At 43.4% G+C, this 26,265-nt stretch overlaps 5 protein-coding genes across 5 annotated transcripts; 3 read left to right on the top strand and 2 right to left on the bottom strand.

Annotated features, from left to right (window-relative positions):
* Window positions 1-2,364: 2,364 nt before the first annotated feature.
* EAF02_000427 (uncharacterized protein) lies at window positions 2,365-4,200 on the top strand (the record flags this gene model as incomplete). Its single annotated transcript, XM_038896475.1, has 5 exons — window positions 2,365-2,513; window positions 2,574-2,592; window positions 2,644-2,723; window positions 2,783-3,040; window positions 3,111-4,200. 5 exons carry the CDS (start codon window positions 2,365-2,367, stop codon window positions 4,198-4,200), a joined length of 1,596 nt encoding a protein of 531 aa, XP_038763334.1.
* A 314-nt stretch (window positions 4,201-4,514) lies between these two features.
* On the bottom strand, window positions 4,515-8,411 carry EAF02_000426 (uncharacterized protein). The gene is made up of 4 exons (XM_038896474.1): window positions 7,808-8,411; window positions 5,875-7,752; window positions 5,608-5,823; window positions 4,515-5,514 (listed from the first exon to the last, which is right to left on the bottom strand). The coding sequence occupies exons 1-4, from the start codon at window positions 8,135-8,137 to the stop codon at window positions 4,957-4,959; spliced, it is 2,982 nt and encodes a 993-aa protein (XP_038763333.1). The 5' UTR covers window positions 8,138-8,411; the 3' UTR covers window positions 4,515-4,956.
* A 1,006-nt stretch (window positions 8,412-9,417) lies between these two features.
* On the top strand, window positions 9,418-14,431 carry EAF02_000425 (uncharacterized protein). Its single transcript, XM_038896473.1, has 3 exons — window positions 9,418-12,400; window positions 12,451-13,032; window positions 13,090-14,431. Exons 1-3 carry the CDS (start codon window positions 9,761-9,763, stop codon window positions 13,975-13,977), a joined length of 4,110 nt encoding a protein of 1,369 aa, XP_038763332.1. The 5' UTR covers window positions 9,418-9,760; the 3' UTR covers window positions 13,978-14,431.
* A 5,387-nt stretch (window positions 14,432-19,818) lies between these two features.
* Window positions 19,819-20,276, bottom strand: EAF02_000424 (uncharacterized protein; the record flags this gene model as incomplete). Its single annotated transcript, XM_038896472.1, has 2 exons — window positions 19,819-19,926; window positions 20,205-20,276. The coding sequence occupies 2 exons, from the start codon at window positions 20,274-20,276 to the stop codon at window positions 19,819-19,821; spliced, it is 180 nt and encodes a 59-aa protein (XP_038763331.1).
* An 818-nt stretch (window positions 20,277-21,094) lies between these two features.
* Window positions 21,095-25,473, top strand: EAF02_000423 (uncharacterized protein; the record flags this gene model as incomplete). The annotated part of the gene is made up of 6 exons (XM_038896471.1): window positions 21,095-21,808; window positions 21,867-22,011; window positions 22,077-23,443; window positions 23,633-24,898; window positions 24,958-25,386; window positions 25,447-25,473. 6 exons carry the CDS (start codon window positions 21,095-21,097, stop codon window positions 25,471-25,473), a joined length of 3,948 nt encoding a protein of 1,315 aa, XP_038763330.1.
* Window positions 25,474-26,265: the final 792 nt, after the last annotated feature.

Raw genomic sequence — 26,265 nt, 5'->3', positions numbered from 1 at the left:
TGTTGAAATTATCCAAACGAATCCAGATATTTCGATAAACATCGTCCATCAGAATCCTTTCCTGGTTCATCTTAGAACTTGCCATTTGCTGAAAAGAGTAGAGATGCCGAGGAAAGTGAAACAAGCAGAGTTGCTCCTATTCAATACCTGTCTGTATATATTATTTGAATTTCAACGAGCATTTGAAACCCACATCAGCGATGGGAGACAAGGACTCAGTGAAGATGCCAACTGGTTTCTTTCTTACGCCGCAAACTTCTGGTGTGAACATGCTGATATATTAGAAGAAATGGAGGATGATATGAAACGATCCAAGTCTTTCTTAAATGAGGGGCAGAAGTAGTGAAGGTAGAGGGACTATATACACAAACCTCCTCCAGCCTATCAAGAACCATATAGATTAGATGAAATTCATTGACGATTCAACATATCATATTTCTACCAAACATACTAGAAAGTCCACACAGGCATAGCTCAGATAAAAACAAGGTGTGGCACCGATTGGTACAAGTACTTGAGGCCTCTGCGGCTACTTTGAAGCTCAACGCCCTGGAAATAAGTTACCGCTGAAACTCGAGGTTGCACGTTGTATTGATCCGCTCTTGGTACGTTCAACAGGAGACTCATTAGAAGCTCTTATCAAGCAACCAGCCATATATCTTGTGCGAATGACGAGCTGGTCAATTAAGCTTTTGCTTCTCGAAAGCTAAAAAGAACATATATTGTTGAAAACCCACTTGTACCTGGCGTCCAACAAAATACTTAATGTATGTAAGACGGCAGAGCAACACGAAGAACGATGATTGGTTTGTTGCCAGAGCACATATCAGAGATATCAAAGATATGAAAGATAACACTATCGTGGGGGACTTATCTACTTATCTCCCTACAAATATGATATGAAACCAACTATAAAGACGATGGACCCTGAGGATCTCAAGACAGTGAAATGATCATCTCCGCGGCCAGGAACGGATTGAAGAATGGTAATTGAACCCATACATAACTCTGGAATAATGTATCTCGAGGAACAATTATTGAATATGCTATAATCTATTGTTGCCACCAATTTTGCAGAGGTACTTGGTCTGGTGAACACATCTTCTCGAGTATGCATGGTTACTACCGAAACGGGAACGGAAACTCGCACAAAACACTAGGTAGGTAACCTTAGGTATCTATTTCTCAGCCGTACATCGAAATCGAAAATTGTGACAGCGAGAAATTCCAGACGCGAGTGGCCGCGGAGAAGGAAGATACATATATATCACAGATGCAGCACCGACAATCTCCTCCATTTCTTTTTCACAGCAGAACCATCAGAACTCGAAATTTTCCCCCACAATCCTTATCTCCAAGGTGGGTCGATTCCCGTTCTCGGCTTCGCTAAGCCTCGTCAAAGATAAGAAGCGACGACCCGACGACACGACTTCCTCATTCAAGCGTTTCTCTCCCCTCCAGGACCTTCAGAGCTGCCTCCAACCAGTCTTTGCTTGGTGATGACACCGATTTGTTAGATTTTAGCCACCATCATTGGCTATTTTGAAATTAAGGTTTGCTTGCGCCGAGCTTCTTTTAATGAGTGTCCATACACATTCAAATCATGGGCGCGACAATTCATCTATGACGGTGCCTGTGATTACTCTCTATCAAGATAACCCCAGGGCACTAGGATATATGCTCGGGGAAGCAAATACATGATGCTTAGGAGTAAGAATGCAAAGACGCCGTCTATTTCACGGCATTGCTTTCGCGAGCATTGCTTTCAGCTCTCGAGTCACATGAATGTTGGAAAGAATTCACAATCCAAGTAAAAGTTAAGACGTGGTCAACATTGTCCCTCAACATTCCACGGGTTACTCTCGAGAGAATTTTCCCGTGACAGTATTGCATATTCAATCATATCAACCGTGTACAAACCCCAAGAATGATCTCGACCCCGACCTCACAAACATAGATCTCCCACTCCAACCCATCACCTACACTGCACCCGGCTCGCAGCTTATCTATCAAGCACAGACGAGGTGTTCCGTACCTGCGCCAAACATCTGGTCGACCTTCGATCTGCGCAAGGAAGCGATCCATGGCATTATTAACTCGCCCTATAGATTCATCCTAAGATTGCTCTGCCGGAGATGCTTCAACTACCAGTGGGCGAGCGTCACTTATCTATGATCTCAGGCTATATCATTTCATAATTTATATATGCGTTCGATTTCCTTATTCAGATGATCAGCAATTTATAACAATCTGTATCTACTCGAGTTGAGAATTCAAAAATTAGTCGTGTTCAGAAATAATCCAGACAGAACGAGTCTCAATTGACAACTCTCTTCTCATCTCAAATTTTATACCAGCTTTGCCATGTTCAAAATCCAAACACTCTGGCAAGCGCCAGAGATCAACCCAGTCAATGGGAAAGCTCGATCTATCCCCGTACTCAATCCGTTCAACAAATACGGCAGAGTGTTCTTCTTTTCCTGGTGGGGCTTCTTGATAGCCTTTTGGTCCTGGTTAGTCATCCAACCCCCCCTTTGTTTATTATCCTCACATCACGCTAATTCTTGTATCAGGTATGCCTTCCCGCCATTGGTATGATCTAGTTCTATCGCTTGTCGTTCTTCGCTTTCTGACCTGTTCCAGCTATCTCTCACAATCAAGAAAGATCTTCATCTCACTCAAAATGAGATTGCAAATTCCAACATTATTGCTCTTGTGGCGACGTATGTATAATAAACTGCATGTACAGTGTTTATTCAAAATACTAACACTCACCCTACAGACTCCTCGTCCGATTAGTCGCAGGCCCATGCTGCGATCATTTCGGCCCCAAGGTTACATTTGCAGGATGCTTACTACTCGGAGCCATTCCGACTGCTCTTGCCGGCACCGTGACGTCTGCAACCGGTCTTATGGTCCTCCGATTCTTCGTTGGTATACTCGGCGGTTCTTTTGTTCCATGTCAAGTATGGTCCACTGGTTTTTTCGACAAGAACATTGTTGGTACGGCCAACTCCTTGACTGGGGGTTGGGGAAATTCGTAAGTAACTACCTTGACATACATAACACCCCACTTAGCAACTATCGCATACTAACATCTGCTCACACAGTGGAGGAGGAATAACTTATTTCGTCATGCCAGCCATTGTCGACTCTCTGATACTGAACCAAGGACTCACTTCCCACGTCGCCTGGAGGGTATCCTTCATCGTCCCCTTTATTCTCATAACCACAACAGCCATATCGATGCTCATCCTCTGCCCTGATACTCCAACTGGCAAATGGTCAGATCGGCACCTCGCCGTCCAACAAAATCTCCGAGCTCACGGCATACACAGCCCCTCGGACAATATAGTATCCGTCCCTGGCTCAATCACTGACCGCAAGCCTGATAACATCCATTCACCCACCGATCCCGTCTCATCCTCAAACTCTACCTTCGGCAACGAAAAACGTCTCGAAGAAGAAGCACAAATCGCATCCGCCAAGCATAGCACCGCAGAACCCTACAACAACGAAGCTCCCCTCCCTCCCCAAGAAATGCTTACTATCGCTCGCGGCGAAGTAATCCAAAAACCCTCTTTCAAAGAAGCCCTCAACGTAATCCTCACCCCACAAACCCTCCTCGTCGCCTCTTGTTACTTCTGTTCCTTCGGCGCCGAGCTAGCCATCAACTCCATCCTCGGCTCCTACTATCTCAAAAACTTCCCCAAACTAGGCGAAGCCGGAACCGGTCGCTGGGCAGCCATGTTCGGTCTCCTCAACGTTGCTTTCCGTCCTCTAGGCGGCATTCTCTCCGATCTTCTCTATCGCAAAACAGGAAACGTCTGGGCGAAGAAAATTTGGCTACACACTCTTGCCATTTTCACCGGCGCCTTTTTGATCGCCATCGGACTCACGGATTCACATAGTCACTCCACAATGTTTGGACTCGTAGCAGGCATGGGACTTTTCCTCGAAGCAGGCAATGGGGCGAATTTTTCGCTCGTGCCCCATATCCATCCATTTGCCAATGGAATCATTAGCGGTGTCGTTGGCGCGTGTGGAAATTTGGGAGGAATCGTATTTGCGATTATTTTCCGCTACGAAGGGAAAGATTATGCGAAGTGTTTTTGGATTATTGGCGTCTTCACAATTGCGGTAAATGTAGCAGTGTCGTGGGTAAAACCTATTCCGAAGGGACAGGTTGGAGGGAGATGAGATGGGGTCTTTTCTTTTGGATTAGTATTTTCCTTTCTTGTTTAGTATTATGTCTTTGAATTTTCGGCGGGGAAAGTATATACCAGTAGTTCTAAATTCTCTCATGAAGGATTAGAACTGACGAGGAATATTGACGGAGGAAAAAGTTAAAATATACCAAGGAAAAACATCAACTCTGGATAGCCTTCTTAATATGCAGCCAGCTCATCACCGTGATCTGCCTCCAAATTCGAATGTCGTTTAGAACAAAGATTGAAGTCAACATTAACATGTCTTTTCTTCCTCTTCTCTGAAAACCATGGTATTTATTTCACGCCGCGTCAAGTGTTAGATGTTTTTCGCCAAAGCTCAAGCATTCCCCTTCGCCATGTTTTCAAAGCAAAAAGCATTTCAAAGTACGAAATAGATTTCATTCGCCCTACCATGTCCGGATTCGTCGATTTGTCCGGTGTCTCCTAATATAATTGACGAAATAGCCATCCCTCCATGCAACCATGCATGCCTGTTCACATGATATACTCCGTGTAAAAAGCATCCATCCTTCCCATCCTATAATTCCTTGCACTTTAGCTTTTGAAGTGATGTCCTCCCATACAAAGGAAAAAGAGAAACGTGTATCAAGTGTTCGCTTCTCCGTATTATATCGTGTCAACATTCCATATTGCCCCATAAAACCCCATGCAAAGACATATCCTATCCCTATTTTCATACTCTCCTGAGTTATTAAATGATACTCCTCGCAACCAGCGCACGCCTTCAAAGTCTACCATGCCTTGCTTTAAATATAGCAACCTTATCATCATAAAATAAGATTTCTCTTAACCTCAACCTCACCTTCCCCTTACCATCACAATCACTGGCCCCATCCCAGCTGTCTTCGTCGCTCTCACCGTCGTCATGTTCATCACTATCCGATAGCTCATCCTCTGTTTCGTCTGGATCGATAGGAGCAATAGCCGTCCCATTATCGTCTTCCTCTTCGTCCCCTTCATCATCATCATCTTCTTCATCACTCCCATCATCATCATCCTCCTCCTCTTCGTCATCGGTTACAGGTCCGCCGTTTGCAGCTGATGTGTGGGTATCATGTGAAGAAAGTAATGGTTCCTCGTGAGGGCGATTTTCCAGTATCTCGAAACATTTATGCGATATACCTACGTAGCAAAGTTCGACTTCTGGGCGGAGGAAAATTACGTCAAGAATCTGGTGAGCGAGTTCTTTGGGGTCGAATGCGGGTGTGATGTGGTCGGCGATGAAAGGAACACTGAGAGAGCGGAGATGGGGTACTTGAGGAAGACGTTGAAGAAAGTGGTGCTAGCCATTATTAGATATTGCAATAACGATGCAGTAATTTCATATTGACGAGGTTCGAATTGTAAGTCAAAGGGTTATTCTGGGAACACTTACCCAGTCTTTATAGTCAATTGCAATACTTAATTCGCGAAGATTGCTCATACGGCCACTAGTGATGAAATTCAAGACATCACGGTTGGGCATCCAGGCTTTCCATTTGGTGGATTCGACTGAACTATTCACATTCCTTGGAGGTCTTTCGGAGCTATCCAACAATAGCTTTTTAAGACTAGCACGATGTCTCTTGAGTGGCCCCCGATAGATGGATTCCTATGGTCGCGTCAGCACTCTACTAAATACTCACACACATATTGAGCTTACGATTGTCACCGACGAGTTTGGTGCTCGTTTTCTGTCTTGCAAGAATAGTGTTTCTAAAGTGTTTGGCGCCAATGTTTCTTTCAAAAAAGTTATCAGAGAAGGAGATGCTGCGTCAGTATGGATCTTTTTAAGATTTAGATGATATAGCATTTGTGTGCTATGCTTTGTCGAGGTATGATTGCCTAATGGCGAAGGCGCGAAATGCTTTTTGAGTATGGACCAAAGCTTATCATGGTGTGGACAGTCGAGAATAGTCAAATTGGTCAGAACTGACCAATCGAAAGCTCTGTGCAGTACATAAACAGATAAAGGAACTCTCTCCAGTTCCAATGTCTGTAAGCGTAGTTTACCCTCAAGTCTGTCTCTACCAGCGGGGAAAATTTCCGAAAAGTGTGCTTGTTTTCTATTCGATGATTGAGAACTTCGCAAAGGAGGTTCTGCAGGGATATCGGAAGGTACAGGTGGTTGTAGTATGTCATTGACCGTAGTATCGTTATCCGATGTAAGTTGATGTTCGGATATCAGCGCGGTAAGCGAATCCATATCAGAGTGAGGCGATAATAGAGTGCTCGAAAGGAAATCTTCATGGCCAGGATCAACATTATCTGGAATGGACTCTGCTTCAATATTGAATTCTACTCCCTGTGGATTGAGTGCACCTGACGCTACTGGAATATCTTTATCGCTCCAGCTTGGCTCCGTATAATCATTTCCGGCTATTTCAGGAAGTACATTTTCCGCGGCGTCGATGCTACTTTGTTGGGGTTGCACCTGGCTATTCGCCAAAAAAGAACCAAGTTTTGGACCCTTTGTCCTCTCACTTTTTATCCTTCGTTTGTTCCGGATATCGAAGATGCGACCCAGAATAGTGCCTAGTACCCCACCTAATCTTCGCTCGCCAATCTTACTGGCACCGGGCCACTTCGCCTCGTGATCAACCTGTTGGAGCTCAGGCCCGTCCCATGGAAGAGCAAAATCGCGTTGGGTGGCCTTCGCGGAGATACCGACACGAAGTTCCCGAAGTTTGTCCTTTGAACGCTCTATCAAAACACTCATCTCGTCTAGATAATCTAGTTCGTCAATGTCCAACACAGACAAGCTTTGTAATGGAGGGAGTACGCTAAGTGTAGGATACTCCACACGACCTTGTGAATATGCCATGGTTTGTACGGGAGCCGACGGAATCATTGAAGAACCGGATGGTAATAACCAGCCTATCGAAGTCATTGTCTTCCCAGCCAACATTTGATTCGTAGTAGTAGATGGTGTGCTTGGGTTCTGTGATGAAGACATGTGAATAGCTTCGGTATTATCATGCCACCTGACCCAAACACGTTCTAAGCGACATTCTTGTTTTGGACTCTTGTATTGTAAAGAGGATAGAGCAAGCCAAACGTCTCTCAACACCCCTGTTGGCATATCCCAAACAAATGTTTCTAGATTGATCATTCTCGCCACGGCCAACGCAACAAGCGTGCCTAACATCTTCCCACTTTCTTTAGTTATGAGGTATTCCTGTACCCAGTCGGTAGGTCCGTTTCCAAGGGAAAACTTTCTAGTAAACTGTGGATATTCATTACCGACCCGCCTAGGGATGCTAGAGGGCTCCGGTTTGGCCTCATGGCTGCAATCTATAGAATTGTCTGTTCCGCAATGCTTGCAAACAAAAGATTGTGTCGAATTTGGATTCGTGAAGGCATTGCCCATACAGAGAGTAGAAAGTCCATAAGTAAGCGCATCGACTCCGGTCCTCGGGTCAGACGTAGCATGTGCATCGGGCCAGACGATATCAAACCGCGAATATATATAAGGTATTGCTAAATTATGCAGAGCAGAATGGGTGAGGGCAAGAGAAGTTAAGTCATTGGTATGAGTAACCTAAATGTTCCATCAGCTTTGAACGAGGTGGCTGAAAAGTGAATCAATAGTCTACCTCCTTCACAATCTCTTTGAGAACGTCCATGGGCAGATCCAATAATCGAAGAGGGCCATTCCTTTTCTCCACTACCGCAGACCATTCTTGTTCTTTATCCTTTGGTAGTAGGCTGGAAATTTTAGTCCTTGCATCGATCATAGCCTCGTCAGCCTTTCCGGAAGTTGTTGGTGTAGCCATTACACTACCGGAAGCAATAATGTCAGGTAACAAGGAAGTATCAAATGATTGTGCAGCGGCGGAAGTTCTTGGGCCAGAAGGGGAAGATTCATCGGATTGTGATACAATATCATCGAGTTGGGGATCAGGAGGAGGAAGGTGGCTTGTCATTGCGTTGTAGTATTGAGATCTGAGTAGGTGGACTGTATATAGAATCGTTCACGGTGATGGTAGTAAGTAGTACTTTCCCCTCGTTTGAGCAACCAGCATAGTTGAGTGACATGTAATAGATTGATCATATAATGATGTGAGTCTCTGCGATCAAACCATAATTCTCCGTTGATAATTTTTGCCTTTTGGAGAAGGGGGGGAGGAATTAATTGTTTAAGTAGATGGTATTATTAGGTGGTTGAAGTTCGTATATACCTAGATGGATAGCGGTACAATGAATGAACCTTATGGAGTAGGTAGGTGCTTGAGAGGTCAATGGATACAGCCAATTGCGGCATCGAGCTCATGGGCCACTAAAATAGATGCCTAATGGATGATTTTCAGGCACCACAATCTCCCTCCTTACCTACTAACTAGTACCTATGCAACGCAGGTAGGCAATATTAGGTACACGCGCTCGGGACCCGGCCACTATAGAGTTCTGCTGAAGACCTGGGTACCTCCCATACAGAGTAGCTGGAGGTATATAAAGTGGTTTCGTATTTATCACAGCAGAGTAATTCTCAAACTTCACTCTCTATTTATATACTACCTAGGTACATATATATACTCTCTATTTATACCCATTTATATATTCTCTATTTATACACACATATATACCTATGCTCGGTAGGTACTCCATTTTGTTATATAAACAATCTAGATATACGTAGAACCGATTATAACCACCAGAAGTCTGAGATCCCCATACGCATAAGAAAGGGATAAGGATCCATCAGATAGATAGATAGACTACTGGGTACCTAGGCATGGAAAAGAGACGATAATACAAAGATACGAAGTTTCAGTATTTGTTTTTTTAATATCAATGTAGGGGGGAAATTGAATAACAAAACATCATCTGATTCTGAATCGTTTTCGTTCCCCCCATTTCCAATCCACAGTTTCTTTGATATATATAGGTACCTACCTACCTATATATATATTGATACCTAGGTACCTACTACCTACTACCTACTTTCACTACTACAGAATAATAATAGACATCAACATTAATTCCCCGGTTGGCACACATGTGCACACACCACTTCCAAGAAACAAACTTGGAACTTGTACTTGTCTCGAGCTTGTCTTGTCTTGTCCCTCAAAAAACATAAGCAGCGCGACCACCACCCGCACACTCATCAGATCAATTTAAAGAGCATCTGACACCCTGGAAATATAGATTACCAGATTAGCGACCCCCTGGAACTTAAGATTCTCTCCTAATCGTCAGTCCTGCGTCCTCCCATTTTCATGGGCTGGCTGCCATTTGGCCTACCGTTGCCTCTTACGCCTCTCCCTGACATCTACCATAAAAAAAGGTTACCTCAATACCTCATTCCCTCCTTCGTCCTGTGCCTGTTTGAATTTATTATCGCATTTCATTGTCAAGATATATTAATGTTCTTACAACCATCGTACCCAATCAGAGAGTTCTACAATCTGAAATCGCATACCTAAGCATTGGGAAAAGATAAATCTGGTTTCCTAAGGACATTGAACGAAGACTTGGTATCCTCCCCCTCAAACCTCCCTTCCTCTCTGTCTACCTGTCGCATAACTGCTCTTCAAGGGGACAAGATGTCGTCCGCCTCTCGAACTCGCCCCAACCGTCGGGTGAACAGTCTTGCAAATAATGAGCGCATGTCTATATCTCGAAATAGTTCTCGATCACGACCGAAAGCTATTGGTTATACCGATGCATACACATTCGCACTCAGGGTTGCATATCTGCACCACCTTCTCCAACCTCGACGAAAGACCAAACAATACATCCCCGCAGAGAGAAAGATCATTTCGAGGAAGAGTGTCATGATAGGAGAGTTGATGCAGGATTTTTCTCTTATGAAGGACACGAAGACCAAATTCCCTCATGGATTTATGTCGCAGCTAGAGAAGCGCTTGCAAGGCGTCTTAACAGGGACGGAGAGGCGCCCAGAATACAAGGAGCCGGCTGTCAAGAGAACCTTCGCAGAGGCCTATACAGCTCTTACTGAACCAGGATTTCGAAAGCGTATGGACAAAGAGAGACGTGTTGAAGACTTGGTTTTGATATTCTATTCAAATACCACTAAATCTTTACAAAAGGGCAAAGCGGCGGATGATGAATCGTGGAAAGCCCTTGTGGATCGCCATGTGGCTCTGTTCGTGAGACTGATTAGTGCAACTCTCAAGGATCTTGACAAGGACAAAGATCGACCCGAGCTGATGAGTCGTTTGTCAACCTTGGAGAATAAGCTATTGACGAATTCGCAAGATCTATACGTCAACTCTTCCACTGCTCCTGGCGGGGGCCATTCCATTGAAGTGACCGCACCAGTAAGCTACGATGTTAAGGATATGCCCATGGCACAAGTTGTTGGAAGAATATTTGGTATGAGTAATTCGGAAGTTCAAACAGACATTGACTTGAATAAAAGTATCTGGACGGAGTCCGCAGCGCTCAATGATCTGAAATCTTACCAGCATTGCTTGAATGCAAACACTAAACGAACTCTACGAAGCGAGGATTTTGACGTTGATGAGGGATACCAGACGTGGAAGAGGTCAGAAATACCAGAACTTTCGGCCATGATTTCGGAGATACTTCAAGCTAGGCCGGATCTTGTTAAGGCTTCCGGCAAGAATAGAGCTCTCCCACCACTCCCACCACTTTCCATGACCACTTCAGGTGCTGAGGATCAAGCATATGCAGACTTGGCTAAATCTATAGCTATAACAAGCCCCATAGATGGAGGCTCTGGTTACAATTTCGAACAACCCGCAGATATGTCTTCATTGTGCCTTGAGGACGATGAACCCTCGAAGATATTTCTGGAAGAGTCCACATATACATTTATACCGACAGATACACGAGCATACTATCGAACAATCTTGACTTATGCCATGACCTATGATCAGATCCATGCTCAAGCTGATGGCGCCGAATCCCAGCCTCTCAGCAAACAGTCTTTAGAGTTGTTGACCGAATTGTGTGTTCGCTGGAGAATTCCACAAATCTCAAGGCTCGTTTTGTTCTTAGATGTCGCAAGCCAAAAATTCTTAGACCAGGAGATTGGGCTTGATGAGCTTGATAGCGCCTTTGAGTTTATCAAGAACCCACCATCGTCTTTGGAAAACAAACGTGCAAGTACGCATACACATACACATACTGCGAGTCTGCCTTCTTTCGATCCAAATGAATGGACGATACATGATTTTGCTTTATACCGTCAAACTTTGACAAGTCTACATGATGCACTTCTCCGTGATCTATATGATCTTCTACAACATTGCTATGAAGCTAAGCCGCCTTCTCCTGGCCCAGTCCTGCTCATCTTAGATACCCATATCAAAAACGATCCCTTATTCTCAACAAGCCCTGGTGGCTACGATACTTATGTCGAACAGTTGATTGAGGGTCTTAAATCTAAAGCGGCAGAAGTGTATAGGGAATATCTTGAAGCAGAGGTTCCTCAAAATCAAGAGGAATGGGAATTCTTCCATGTTGTTCAATTGGGGAAATCTGTCGTAAAATTATGTGAGCGAATTCAGAAAAGATATCGAAAAAATCCCGAAATCATGGGTGTCAATCCTCTGACAATCCTTGTCGAGACGATGTTTCCTAGCTTTGAGGATGATGCGAACGATTTGATCCAGAGAATCTTGCACGTGGCACATACCAACGAAAGCGAAGTCCCTCTACAGGATGGGTTTGATCTATATAAGGAGCTTGTTGAGATCCGCAGTATTCATCACAATGTTCTACCCAGTAGATCCTTCGCTTTCAATATAGAGGATTTGCTTGCTGACTTTGTTTGGCGCTGGATTCGCAGTGCTGATGCGAAAACGGTAGATCTTGTTGACCAAGCTATCAAACAAGATCAATTTCAAGTTCGCTCGGATCATCCTGATCAAACCCCGTCGGATGATGAGCGTCATAGTGTGTCTATCATTGACATATTCCGTCTCTTCAATCAAATGGCTGATCAGATCTTCCAACTAAATTGGGCCGACACGATCCAGCACGCCAAATTCATGACAGCTCTGGCGAAATCCTTTGGCATTGGACTGGCGAGATATTGCGAAGTCCTCGAGCAAAAATTCTCAAAAGAGATGGACAGGCTGTCTCCCGCGCAAGAAGCGGCTGCGTCACAAACAAAACAGGAGAAGTGGATGCAACTGGCTAAAGAGGCTTGGAATAACAAGGAGAAGATAGAACCTTTCCAGTTCTACCCCGAAGTAAGTTCAATATATACAAATGTAGAAGGTCATATCTAATGCAATCACAGTCATTTGTTAAGCTCAACAACATCGAATATGCCGTGCAGCAGCTTGATGCTCTTGAGAAAACTATAAACGTCGATGCATGTGCAGAACTTCTTGCCAAAAACGCACCACCGGTAGAGAAAAAGAGAAGAACTGCGAAATATGTATTTACCATCAAGATCGTGGAAGGCGAGGATCTCAAGGCTTGTGACCCTAACGGCACCAGCGATCCATATGTCGTTCTTGGTGATGAATATCAAAAGCGCTTAGCCAAGACTCGAGTCGTGATGAGAAGTCTCAATCCTCGGTGGGATGAGTCCGTGGATATAACAGTTCAAGGTCCACTAAATATTATTGCGACAATTTGGGACTGGGATACATTTGGTGACCATGATTATGTTGGAAGAACTTCTTTGAAATTGGATCCAGCTCACTTCAGCGATTATATGCCTCGTGAGTACTGGCTTAATCTTGATACTCAAGGTCGTCTGTTGTTACGTGTCAGTATGGAGGGAGAACGTGATGATATCCAATTCTATTTTGGTAAGGCATTCCGATTGCTAAAGAGAACTGAAAGAGACATGACACGAAAGATCACGGATAAGGTACGTTTAAACTCATCAAAAATTCTACAAGTTCATACCATAGACTAACGATCATAGCTTTCGCAATATATTAATAGTAGTCTCTCGCATGAAGCCCTAAGGGGCTTACTATCTCGAGGCATTTCAGTAGCATCGGTAACTAGTCTCTGGAAGAACAGACAATCAATAGCTCCAACTTTGACCCCTCAGGATGTCGAGAACGCTTTAAAGCCACTGTTCAATTACTTCGATGAGAATTTCGCTATCATGAAGCAGACTTTAACAGATGCATCCATGATTATGGTAATGACTCGACTATGGAAGGAAGTTCTCATCGCCCTCGAGAGTCTTCTAGTTCCACCGCTCTCAGACAAGCCATCTACTCAAAGACCTCTCACACAACAAGAAATGGACATTGTTTTCAAATGGCTTGAACTTCTATTCGAATTTTTTCATGCCCGGGATGAGCAAACTGGCGAAGCAATGGGAGTGCCCGCTGATGTTCTCAAGTCCCCCAAATATTCCGAGCTCGCCACACTTAATTTCTTCTACTTTGACTCCACCGATAACCTCATCCGCACCTCGGAAAGAATGGCCACTGCAACCGCTCAACGTGCTCAACAACAACGCAATCGTCTTTCGGCGCCTGCTACTCTCGGTGCTTCTTTTGGAGGTCTTATGGGATCAACTTCAATGCGCAGGAGTAAGAGTATCATGTTGAGCAGAAATTTGGGAACTATGAAAAAGGCCAAGGAGGAGAAGAGGAAACAGGCACAGGCTGATCCGAGTGATGATATGATTCTGAGAATTTTAAGAATGAGACCGGAGGCAACGGCTTATTTGAGAGATAGGAGTAGGCAAAAGGAGAGATTAGCCGCAGCTGCAGCGGCCGAAATGATTGTGAGACAAAGTTTGGCAAGTGGAGGTGGACCAAGATTTGGAGCGAATAATCTGCCTCGGAGATAAAGGAGGCTTGCTCCTTTCAATGGAGAGAAAGATGGGATCTATGCATGACGGGAAGTAATTATGAGTCTATGACAGGAGAGGAGATAAGATGGTAGGCGTTATTCTTTTGACTGAGAGATACCACTGGCATATTTGTTTTGGGATTTAGATATTCTTTATTCCTTTTCTCTGAGGTTTCGGTGGGGTTTGGTGAGATTTTTTTTATTACTTTGGGGATTTGAGCAGAAGATGGGAGGTTTGTGGGAAGATATTTGGGAAAGACAATAGGGATCCATACGTAACTAATTATTGAGATGATCATTTGAAGATCTCGCAGAGATGGTTGTTGTGTGCAGCTTGATTGATGGATTTATCGCTGCTAGGGGTTGGGTTGAAGTTGTGGTGGTTGTGGTGGTTGCTTTGCTTTGAGTTTGGCTTGGCTTGGCTTGGCTGGACGGGACGGGACGGGATGGGACGGGACGGGACGGGATGGGACTGAGGTGGAGGGGGGTAATGAAGTGAGGGTGAGAGTGAAAGGAAGGCGTAGTGGCTTTGTGTATATATGTATGTAGGTTAGGTATATAGAAATACTGAGATATTAATTCGAGAAATATTTGACTTGGAAAGGATTGTGCGTTTTGTTGGCTAGGTGGAGAAGGAGAAGAGAGGGGGAGGGGGGTGTATAGGGAAGTAGATAGGTATATAAATATATAGATATATATATAATTGTTGGATGTAACCTGTAACCCCTTAGAACCGAAATCAGATTATATTTGTAATTTTTACATATATATTAGATATATATACATACTAAATAAATAAATAGATAAATATTCTTTAATATATTTTACTTTATAATATCTTAAGGAGTTTATTTATCTATCTTTTCATTTCATCTCTAATAATTTCTAAATTCATGATTTTGATTTTTTTGATTTTTTTGATTTTTTGGAATTGAGATGATAAATAATGGGATAGGATGGGATAGAATAAGATGGGATTATCGAATCGATGAATATCAAATACGCAAAGAGGCAAAAAAGTAAAATAGAGAATGAGAATGAGAATTCGATGCTAGGATGTATATTGGGATGTTTGGGAGGAGAGGAGAGGGGATAACTAGTAGATTTGGAGGTTTGGATGTTAGGTAGGGCTATTGTGATTTATTGATTTATTGATTTTTTTAGAAAAAGATTGGGGGGGGGATATGGAAATATGGAGGGGGTGGGCAGGTGGGATTTGTGGGATGGTGTGTATGGTGTGTATGGTGTGTATGCGATAGCAAGTTAAGGTAAGGAAGGTAAGGGATCTGTATTCTTGTAGCGAGAAGGTAGAAAGAAAGAAAGAAAGAAAGAAAAGAAAGAAAGAAAGAAAGAAAGAAAGAAAAGAAAGAAAGAAAGAGATAAATGTATCATAGGGAGGGAGGCTATTGGGCTCGTATGGATGTGATCGTTGGGCTGGAGATGGAGGATAGAGTTTGGAGTGTTGAAGATATAGTATGCGTATGTGTATCAATGTGCCCAATGTGCTATAAGATGGAGGGTGAGGATGAGATGAGATAAAATGTTTGATAGCAAACTCGCGGATAAGATTCCTCTATACCTAGTTTCTTGATATACTATACGGGATGCGAAGACTCAACACCTGTACGCGGTGCATCCTACGAACCTCCAGCTCTTCTTCAAGAGTCTGCAGAGCTAAGATTGAGTCGCAGATGGAATCGGAAGAATTGGAAGAAAAGGGGTTTGAAAGATATAGAGAAGGAAGGATTATATTACGATTTTGCAACAGCGATCCCTACGAAAAGATGAATACCAGCAAAGCAACGCGGATACAAAGGTTATAAAAGCCCCAGTTAGATTCAACATCTGCCTTTTATTACTACCTCTACAAATACAATATGGAAAGTTAGCCTTTTCTCTCTTTTGGAAAAGTCTTTTCAATATAAAGCTCGTCGCCGCTCTCTTCGAATTACAACCCTTTCTCTCTCTTTAGCTTTCAGCCACTCAAATACGACTTTACGATACAGAGAATGCCATCACCTTTTAATTAATTCTATATTCTGGGCATCGATACGATACAACGTTTTTCCTTCGATTTTCGAATTTTCGAATTTTTCGAATTGATTTGTGTGTGGGTTGTAGGGCTTAGGGTTCGACTTTACCCCACTATTTTCAACAGTTTCGATTATACACATCTAATAAGGGCTGGAGGATATCAAGCTTATAAAGATATACAAAGGGCTAGTTTAAAAGAAATAGAATTAAAAGAAGAGTAGTGCCTTCTATTTTCATCTCACTAACAAGAGGACCTTTTGCTATACTAGAGGCAACTCGGGAGGGAATAACTCTTGCCCCTTATAGAAGGAAGGGATAGCAAATTGGATTCCAAGTTTGAAAGAGAATTGGATATCGGGATACTTTAATAGGATTAGGGATAGGGAAAGAAGGAAGAGGGAAAGATCCCAGTGGATGAAGACATTATATTTCTATTTGTACTCCGAATAGAGATCGGGCAGAGCACCCCAATATTTGTTTTTACTCCCCCAAAATTGATCATATCTACTGTAGATATTCACTAGCATTGCTAAGCTTTTAGAGCCTAGCCGTCTTATATAGTCATGGACTGGAGCGGGACGTTAAACTAAATCAATCAATCAATCAATTGATATACTATACTGTACTGTACCGTGCTATACAGAATATAAAACCACCATGTATATATTTTATTTTATTTTATTTTATTTTATTTTATTTTATCCAAGGAACAAGCGTCTCAGGCTCTATTTCCAAATTCCCTCCTGACAAATACAAATCATTTTATAATATACATATATATATATATATATACGAACGGGCGGGATATTCACACGGTAAGTAAGTACTAAGTACCTAAACCGGTCTGAGAGCCCAGCTGATGAGAGAAATAAATGGAGAAGTGCTATCTGTCTATCTATCTATCTAACTATGGATAAATAGGTATGTCGATCTGCAAAATACACATACATACCTAACATATTCGTTCGTATACCGGTACCGTATGTCCTTCGTACATACATACGTGCAAAAAGATCCGAAGCGCCGGCCAACTCGTAGGCTTAGCCGAGCCTTAATTATGGAGATGCGAGTGGGAGCGTGCTGGTTAGGGGATAGTGTGGTTAAAAGTAGGTATGTTAGGTATGGATGTTAGGGATTTCGGACCTCGCTGGGCAGCTTGGGCAAGCGTGGCGAGTGTGGCAGCTCGGTGCTAAAATAGGTAAATAAAGGGTCCACTGTACCAAGGATTTTAGGACCCTGAGATTTTTGGGAACTGGGAAGGGGAAAAAAAGAGAGGATTGACTCGCATTTTTGGATGGGAAAGGGTTTTCAGGGTTTGGAGGGGTTTTGGTGTGTTGTTTTTCGGATTTGAGGGATTGAATTCGATTGGAGAATCTTTTGAAAGAATTGGAACGGAGAAGGCGAAGAATGACTTTCTTTGTCACTGACTCGCTCACTGGTACTGGTGTTTTGTATGAGAATTTCGGTAATTGTTTTGGTGACAAAATTCAAAATTTGATAAAGAAACTGAATTTAGATCAGCTCAGGACGTCATAAAAGCCAAGGAAAGAGAAGTATGAAAACTGGAGCTTCTTTGAATGAGGCTCATGGAGCATGAAGCGGCTCTTTCATGCCATTCTTTGCTTTGTTGGCCTCGGTTTTGCCGTGTGTGTGAAGAAGCTATTGATGGACGGGATGGGTTAAAGCAAAGCAAAGAAAAAGGTTTCGTAGGGTAATATGTCAGGATAATATGTCAGGATATCTTATTAGTAACGGCAACGGATTCTTGAGCCTTTGAACCAAAATCCGTACGGTACGACGGAGTACACAGCCTCCGCATGGATTTTGATAGGGGGGTTGAGTTGATGACCATGCCATTCAATGCCAATCAAGACCGGTAGGTCCGTAGATGGTTCCCACTCATGCCATTTGCGCATGCAGATTGCACAATCCCCGAAGTTAAGCAAAAGACGAACTATTGGTGCTTCACATTTCGAAGGCCGCTTTTTGAGATGGGCAAAAAGGAATTGGAGGGGCTCGAGGCCTTCTCGTGCTTCTCGTGCTTCTCGTGCTTCCGTATCATCGTTCCACGTTGGGTGGTGGTTGAAGCAGCGGTGTATTGAAAAGAGAATGGGAAGTACTAACCGAAAAACGTCCCATCCGCTAGTTGGGTAGATGTGGATGCTTAGGTAGGTTCGCTTTTTCAGGCAATAAGAATTAAGTTAATGCATGCAACTGTTGTCGATCCCTTCTCGAAACTGTCACCAAAGTTTGATTACACCAGGCCCTGTTGGTCGTAAATCTTGGTCTGATGGAAGCGGAAATGGAAGATCGGGCGCAGAGATCTACTCGAATGATCTATAATCTGAAACGTTTCAATTCTGTTGATTCCTGCGATTCCGGTGACACTGTTTGTGATTTGACAAATTGACATATCAAGGCTTGTCAGGGTTTCCAAGATTAATGACTCTCTCTCTCTTCGGTAGACGATGGAGGCCGCTGGTCTTGAGTCGGAATATATCGAACGTTCTAACTTCTCTCGCTCTCCAGGTTTATCCCCAGATTATACCGTTTCTAAGATTGGCTGCGTTGTTCGAATCATGCCAGGGACCCAACGTGTTGGCAAGGGGAAGGGAAGGATGAAATAGATGGGATGGAGGGATGATTGATGATTGATGAACATTAAACACAAGGAACCGTTATCCCAAACTTGGCGATACGAAGGACACAATTACAACTTATAAGCCTCAGCCGTCAGTGTCAAATCGATCTCACTCGTGATGCGTGCAAAGACTCGTGATGTGATGATGGAAGTACAGTAGAACTTGGCTATACCGGAATGAAAAATTCGACCAATCAAATCCGGTATAAAGAATGATGGTCCAAGCGCTGTAACCAATATTTATATCCGATTTCAGCTCCAAACACCGGAAATATCATGTGATATCAGCCAATCAAGCTTACTCATCCAAAACAAAAAAAGCTTATTCAGTTAAATCTACCACCAAAATCTTATACCGGAATCATAAAAAAGTATCCGGTATTCTGGTTTTGCCCAAAAATCCGGTATTCCCATATAAAAAGTGATCAAATCAGGAAAATATTCCGGTATATCCCAGTCCGGTATAGCCAAGTTCTACTGTTTACTCATTCCACTTTAACGTGGGCAAGAGAGGAATTAAGGATGCTAACGAGATGGCCGAGTACTGCATCTGCATCTTGAGGCGAGCAGCAGTTGGAAAGAAGGGTCATTGGATAGAAGAAGAGATCATTTCCTCCAATATAAAGCAAAAGCGTCGTGGGGTGAATATGTCGTGGTCAGAGTGGAAGAATGTGAGATGGGATACGATTCGTTCGCTCACCTACTTGGGTATGGATTGGCAAATGTATCCCTGGGACACACAAGCCATTCAGGATTCTTACGTTTCTTTTATCCCTTGCTCGTCGAAAAGGTTGAATTTGACGTTTCGAGTATGATAGGTCTAATAATGATAGGTTTCGAAGCGGAGAGGGATTGGAGAAGCCGGTGTGTGTGTGTGTGTACCTAGGTATTTAATTCATAGTTGAGCGAAATAGGGAAATGGAAATAGAAATAGAGATAGCTAAGAAAAGAGAAGCCGTTTGTGATTAGGGATTGTTTGATAGGTGTATTTATAGAATGAAATGTATTTCTTTTCTTTGTTTATTCTTTATTCTTTTTTGTTTTAATTTTTAATTTTTAATTCTTCTCTTTCTCTTTCTCTTTCCCATTCCCATTCCCATTCTTCTGCCCTTGATAATGAATTGATATTAGATGAATTATTAGCATGTATATAGTGGATTAGATTCAATTCCCTAGGTCGTCCACTGTATCGTAGTATTCCGTCCATGTCAAAGCAACGGAAGGTTTGGTCCCTATGGAACATAAGCGATAAACTGGTGAACCGCTAAGCCCCTGTGTGGTTAAGAAAATTAGATAAGTAAAGTGAATTTGGGAGAACCCTGACAGGAAAAGACAAAAAGGCATAATATACTTACTACCTAGGTGTCCTATTATACCATATTACCGTCCATATCAGACCATACAATCAATACCAGCAAATCAATACCAGTTCTGGTATTCGTACCAGTATCATACAAGATCGAAGGGGGAGAGAAGCTTCCTCTACCTACCTCTCTACCTCTCTACCTCTCTACCTCTCTATCTATCTACCAACCTACCAACCGACATACATAGACAACCTTCTCTTCCATCTCTTCGATTACAAATATCAAAACTTCTTCTATATTCCCTCCAATTTGCATACTGTGTAAGTATAGAAAACTCTCTCCTTCTTTCTTCACACCCTCCTCCAATACAAACCCTCCCAAAAAGAGAGAAAGAATTGAAATCCTCCAACACGACAAGAACAACTACTACTTCCACCCCCTCCCTCCCTAACTACCCTCCCTGGTACACTCACTCTCTCGTGTCCGGAATACAACCAAGTCACACTCACACCTCACACTTCACACCTCGCATCTCAAACCTCACACAGCCTTTTCTACCGTCTCTCCTCGAAACTTGAAATTTTCTGTATTATAATTTATCTATCATCACCTCTTTTTTTCCCACCTTATCACCCCATCCATTCATTCCCTTTCCACCTATTTGATCAGGGTCTGTCCTGTTTTGAAATTCCTTCCAATCGGAAATCGGCATTGTCGCTTCGTAGTGGAGATCAAAAGTTGTCGACCTGACAAGGGAGACAAGCCGTTGGACTTTCTACTAGAGAAAAGACATCCACTTCACACATCTTCAAAAGAGTTGAGGTAATTCCTATTTTACTCTCAATCATTGTAATAGTTCTTCCCCCCTTTCTCTCGATTTAAGAGCGTCATGCAATCGTGAAGTCTTCTTTGACTCACTCACTCAACTCACCCACGCACCCACGCACCCACCCATTCATCTCAACCTAACAAAATTGCAGCTCGTCCACTCCTTGACACCACCACCTCGTATTACATTTACCGATCGAAAAATCCGACACCGTCGAAGCGGCCAACTGAGATTTTTGACTTCATGGTAGACGGAAAATTCTTTGTTACGACTTAGCAGCCTGGCTGCATATACAGAGACCAAAATGGGGGATTCTACAATAGCACACACTATTGCGATCCTGCAAACTCTCGCATTATCGAGTCTCGAACTTCCACCAGCGAATGTCTACGGCAATAAAGGGATTAGGTTACCAGGTGCAGCTACATCAGAGAAGCTTGCCCTCGAACGAGAACTTACGGCCTTGGTATCAAGAGTTCAAAGATTAGAAGCAAAGGCGATCACAGTCAATAATCAAGCCCTACCAGATACACCGAATGAATTAGGAGCACCATCTGCTTTTGCAGATGTACTCACCGGTGCTCCATCCCGTGCCTCAAAGAGTACTACCTCCCGACAACAACTCGTAAATTCGTTGCTCGCCGCTAGAGAAGCGCCCACCGGCGGTGAAAGGCCTCCTAAATTTACAAAATTGAGTGATGAGGAACTCGAAGCACTCCGCGAACATGTCGACGATCAATCGAAACAACTCGATAGTCAGAAATCTGAGTTGGCCGGTGTACATGCTCAACTGTTTGAGCAGAAGCAGAGACAAGAACAAGCACTCAATGTTCTCGAGGTCGAACGCGTAGCAGCTCTCGAAAGAGAACTGAAGAAGCATCAACAAGCCAACGAGGCTTTCCAGAAAGCTCTACGGGAAATAGGAGAGATTGTCACAGCTGTAGCTAGAGGTGATCTCAGTAAGAAGGTACAAATCCACTCCGTGGAGATGGACCCTGAGATCACCACTTTCAAGCGGGTAAGCATATCATGTCAAACTTTTCCGCATACACCCTCTCTAACTCTTTTTTTTTTAGGTTATCAATACTATGATGGATCAGCTTCAGATATTCTCGAGTGAGGTCTCCCGTGTAGCGAGAGAGGTCGGCACAGAAGGTATTCTCGGTGGACAAGCCAAGATTTCTGGTGTTGATGGTACATGGAAGGAGCTGACTGACAATGGTATGTATTTACCACTTTGGAGGCCTTGTTTGTTTTATCTGGGCGAACTGACTAATTATTTACAGTCAACGTTATGGCACAAAATCTCACCGATCAAGTCCGAGAAATTGCTTCCGTCACTACTGCTGTAGCTCATGGAGATCTCACACAAAAGATTGAGAGACCAGCTCAGGGTGAGATACTCCAACTGCAACAAACGATCAATACCATGGTGGATCAACTGAGAACGTTCGCCGCCGAGGTCACCCGCGTAGCAAGAGATGTAGGAACTGAAGGTATTCTTGGAGGTCAAGCGGAAATCGAAGGCGTCCAAGGCATGTGGAACACATTGATAGTGAACGTCAACGCTATGGCCAACAACCTCACCACACAAGTGCGCGATATAGCCATTGTCACAACAGCTGTCGCAAAGGGAGATTTGACACAGAAGGTTCAGGCAGAGTGTAAGGGTGAAATTAAGCAGTTGAAGGAGACTATAAATTCCATGGTGGACCAATTACAACAATTTGCGCGAGAAGTCACGAAGATTGCTAGGGAGGTCGGTACCGAAGGTAGACTGGGTGGGCAAGCAACAGTGCATGATGTTGAAGGCACTTGGAGAGACCTCACCGAAAATGTGAATGGTATGGCCATGAATCTTACGACACAAGTACGAGAGATCGCAAAGGTTACTACCGCTGTCGCTAGAGGAGATTTGACCAAGAAGATTGAAGTGGAAGTTCAGGGAGAAATCGCTTCGCTGAAAGATACCATCAACACCATGGTGGACAGACTTGGCACATTCGCTTTTGAGGTTAGCAAAGTCGCCAGGGAGGTCGGAACTGATGGAACCCTTGGTGGGCAAGCGCAAGTTGATAACGTCGAAGGAAAGTGGAAAGACCTCACCGAAAATGTGAACACCATGGCCAGAAACTTGACTACTCAAGTACGAGGTATCTCGACTGTTACACAAGCTATTGCCAACGGCGACATGAGTCAGAAGATTGAGGTTGCTGCTGCGGGTGAAATACTCATACTAAAGGAAACCATAAATAACATGGTAGACAGATTGAGTATCTTCTCCAATGAAGTGCAAAGAGTCGCCAAAGATGTGGGTGTGGATGGTAAGATGGGTGGTCAAGCTGACGTTGCCGGGATTGGCGGCCGTTGGAAAGAGATCACGACGGATGTCAATACCATGGCTAACAACTTGACAACTCAAGTGCGCGCCTTTGGTGATATTACTAACGCCGCAACCGACGGCGACTTCACAAAATTGATCACTGTTGAGGCATCTGGAGAGATGGATGAGTTGAAACGAAAGATCAACCAGATGGTCTACAATCTGAGGGACAGTATTCAGAGAAACACCTTGGCTAGGGAGGCTGCCGAATTTGCCAACAGAACGAAGTCTGAATTCTTGGCCAATATGTCTCACGAGATTCGAACACCTGTTAGTACCACTCTATTCCCCGCTCCGTTTTCTCTTGCATTACGCTCGAGTGCCTTTTCAATTGTTTGTACTAGCTTGAACATTGAAATGCTCTACATGGCAGGCACTCTGTTCATCACTGACCCCTTTTACCAATCTTTCATTCTCCTTAACCTAATGTATTCACTTTTTCGCTAACATTGGTGATAGATGAACGGTATCATTGGTATGACCCAGTTGACACTCGACACCGATCTTACTCAATATCAACGAGAAATGCTCAACATTGTTCACAACTTGGCCAACAGTTTATTGACCATCATTGATGATATTCTCGATTTGTCAAAGATCGAAGCAAACCGTATGATCATGGAGGAGATTCCATACACTCTTAGAGGAACCGTCTTCAACGCACTCAAGACTCTTGCCGTCAAAGCAAACGAGAAATTCTTAGATCTCACTTACCGCGTGGATAGTTCAGTTCCAGATCACGTGGTTGGTGATTCGTTCCGTCTTCGACAAATTATTCTCAACCTGGTTGGAAACGCTATCAAGTTCACAGAGCATGGTGAAGTTTCTTTGACGATCCAAAAAGCCGAACAAGATCATTGTGCGCCAAATGAATATGCAGTCGAGTTCTGCGTTTCTGATACTGGTATCGGTATCCAAGCTGATAAACTCAATTTGATTTTCGACACTTTCCAACAAGCAGACGGATCTATGACGAGAAAATTCGGAGGTACTGGTCTAGGTCTATCAATCTCAAAGAGACTTGTAAACCTCATGCGTGGAGATGTTTGGGTCAAGAGTCAGTACGGAAAGGGCAGTTCATTCTACTTCACATGTACAGTCCGCCTCGCAACCTCAGACATCAGCTTCATTCAGAAACAACTCAAGCCATATCAAGGTCACAATGTTCTGTTTATCGACAAAGGACAGACTGGTCATGGAAAAGAAATAATCACTATGCTTACACAACTTGGTTTGGTACCCGTTGTTGTCGACTCTGAGCAGCATACCATTCTTCTCGGCAATGGAAGGACCAAGGAGAAGATTGCTTCAACTTACGATGTGATTGTTGTGGACTCAATTGAGTCCGCTCGAAAACTGCGATCAATCGATGAGTTCAAGTATATCCCAATTGTTCTCTTGGCTCCTGTCGTCCATGTCAGCTTGAAGTCTGCTTTGGATCTTGGTATCACTTCTTACATGACCACTCCATGTTTAACGATCGATCTTGGCAACGGTATGATCCCTGCCTTGGAGAACCGAGCTGCACCCTCATTGGCGGACAACACAAAATCCTTCGACATTCTCTTGGCCGAGGACAACATCGTCAATCAACGCTTAGCAGTGAAGATTCTAGAAAAGTATCACCACGTCGTTACTGTCGTTGGCAATGGTCAAGAAGCACTAGATGCTATCAAGGAGAAACGATACGATGTTATTCTCATGGACGTTCAAATGCCAATTATGGTAAGTGCAATGCGCAATCACATTATAACACGGGAGAAATATGACTAACACTATCGCAGGGAGGATTCGAAGCAACCGCTAAGATTAGAGAGTACGAACGAAGTCTTGGAACGCAAAGAACGCCTATTATCGCTCTCACGGCACACGCTATGTTGGGTGATCGCGAAAAATGTATTCAAGCCCAAATGGATGAATATCTTTCTAAGCCTCTGAAACAAAATCATCTCATTCAGACCATCTTGAAATGTGCAACTCTTGGAGGTGCATTGCTCGAGAAGGGTAGGGAGGTTAGGCAATCCGCTAATGAGGAGAGCCCCAACTCGCAAAATGGTACTCGCGGTACACAGCATCCTGCATCGAGTCCCACACCAGCCCATATGAGACCGGCTATTGAGCCTCGTGCATACACGACTACTGGCCCTATAAATCATGGAAGTGTGGAGAGTCCTTCACTTGTAACGGCAGATGCTGAGGATCCACTTGCGAGGGTAAGCACTTGCTGATTCACATTCTAACTTTCACAGAGCCTGTACTAAGCAGTTCTGTAGCTTCTAATGCGTGCGCATAGCAGCTAGTGTGAAATTCATCTTGGTCGAAGTTCGATGATATATGCATGGATTAATGGGCACAGAAAAGCTCTGCCATTATTTCCAATTTCTTTTTCGTAGATACCACCAACTGCGAGTACTTGTTCGTTTCGATTATCTCATCCAAACCTATTTTCAGAATGGCGAAGGGCGTTTTTGGGGAAAGGGAATAAACCACGTTTCGTCAAATAAATTTGGGCGAAGTATCTTTGTTTGGTGCATGGAATTGCCTTGTTTTATTTCACCCATCCGGGAAATTTCTCAGAGGGCTCAAATCAATTTACTTTCATAACACTCGTTCCTGTGCGAACTGGCAGTGTTTGCTACTATTACTACTTTTTTTTGGCGGTGGAGAATTATGCATTGATGAGAATCTGGTGGATGTTTTGATGGAAGGGTGGGGGGTATTGAATGCTAGTGATTATGATGATGGATATGTAAGGTGTGAGGGGTAAGGGGGTTATTTGAAGAGAGGAATTCAAATGGATCTGAAAGGTTTGATGTATGTATGGAGATGAGAAAAAATGAGAATCATGATGCACATTGAAATGGTGGAGATGATGCTGTGATTTGGGTGATTTTTTAACTCTACTTACTTCTGAAGACTATTGGTGAGTTGCTTTTAAGCTTTCTTCTCCCTATTGAAGCTTGCGTTAGATTCTTGCTAAAGTTGAGGTCCTTTTTGTTGTGTATGTGTGTGTGTGTGTTGGAGGGGGGGGGGGGAGAAATAACAACTGCTAAAAGATAAAAAGATATTTATTTTCTAATCATACCTAGGTA

The sequence above is a fragment of the Botrytis sinoallii genome (genome assembly GCF_014898435.1).
Source record: "Botrytis sinoallii strain Bc 23 chromosome Unknown BSIN_001, whole genome shotgun sequence".
Classification (NCBI taxonomy): Eukaryota; Fungi; Ascomycota; class Leotiomycetes; order Helotiales; family Sclerotiniaceae; genus Botrytis; species Botrytis sinoallii.
The sequence above is the reverse complement of the archived record's forward strand: the minus strand, read 5'-3'. Positions and strand labels throughout refer to the sequence as shown.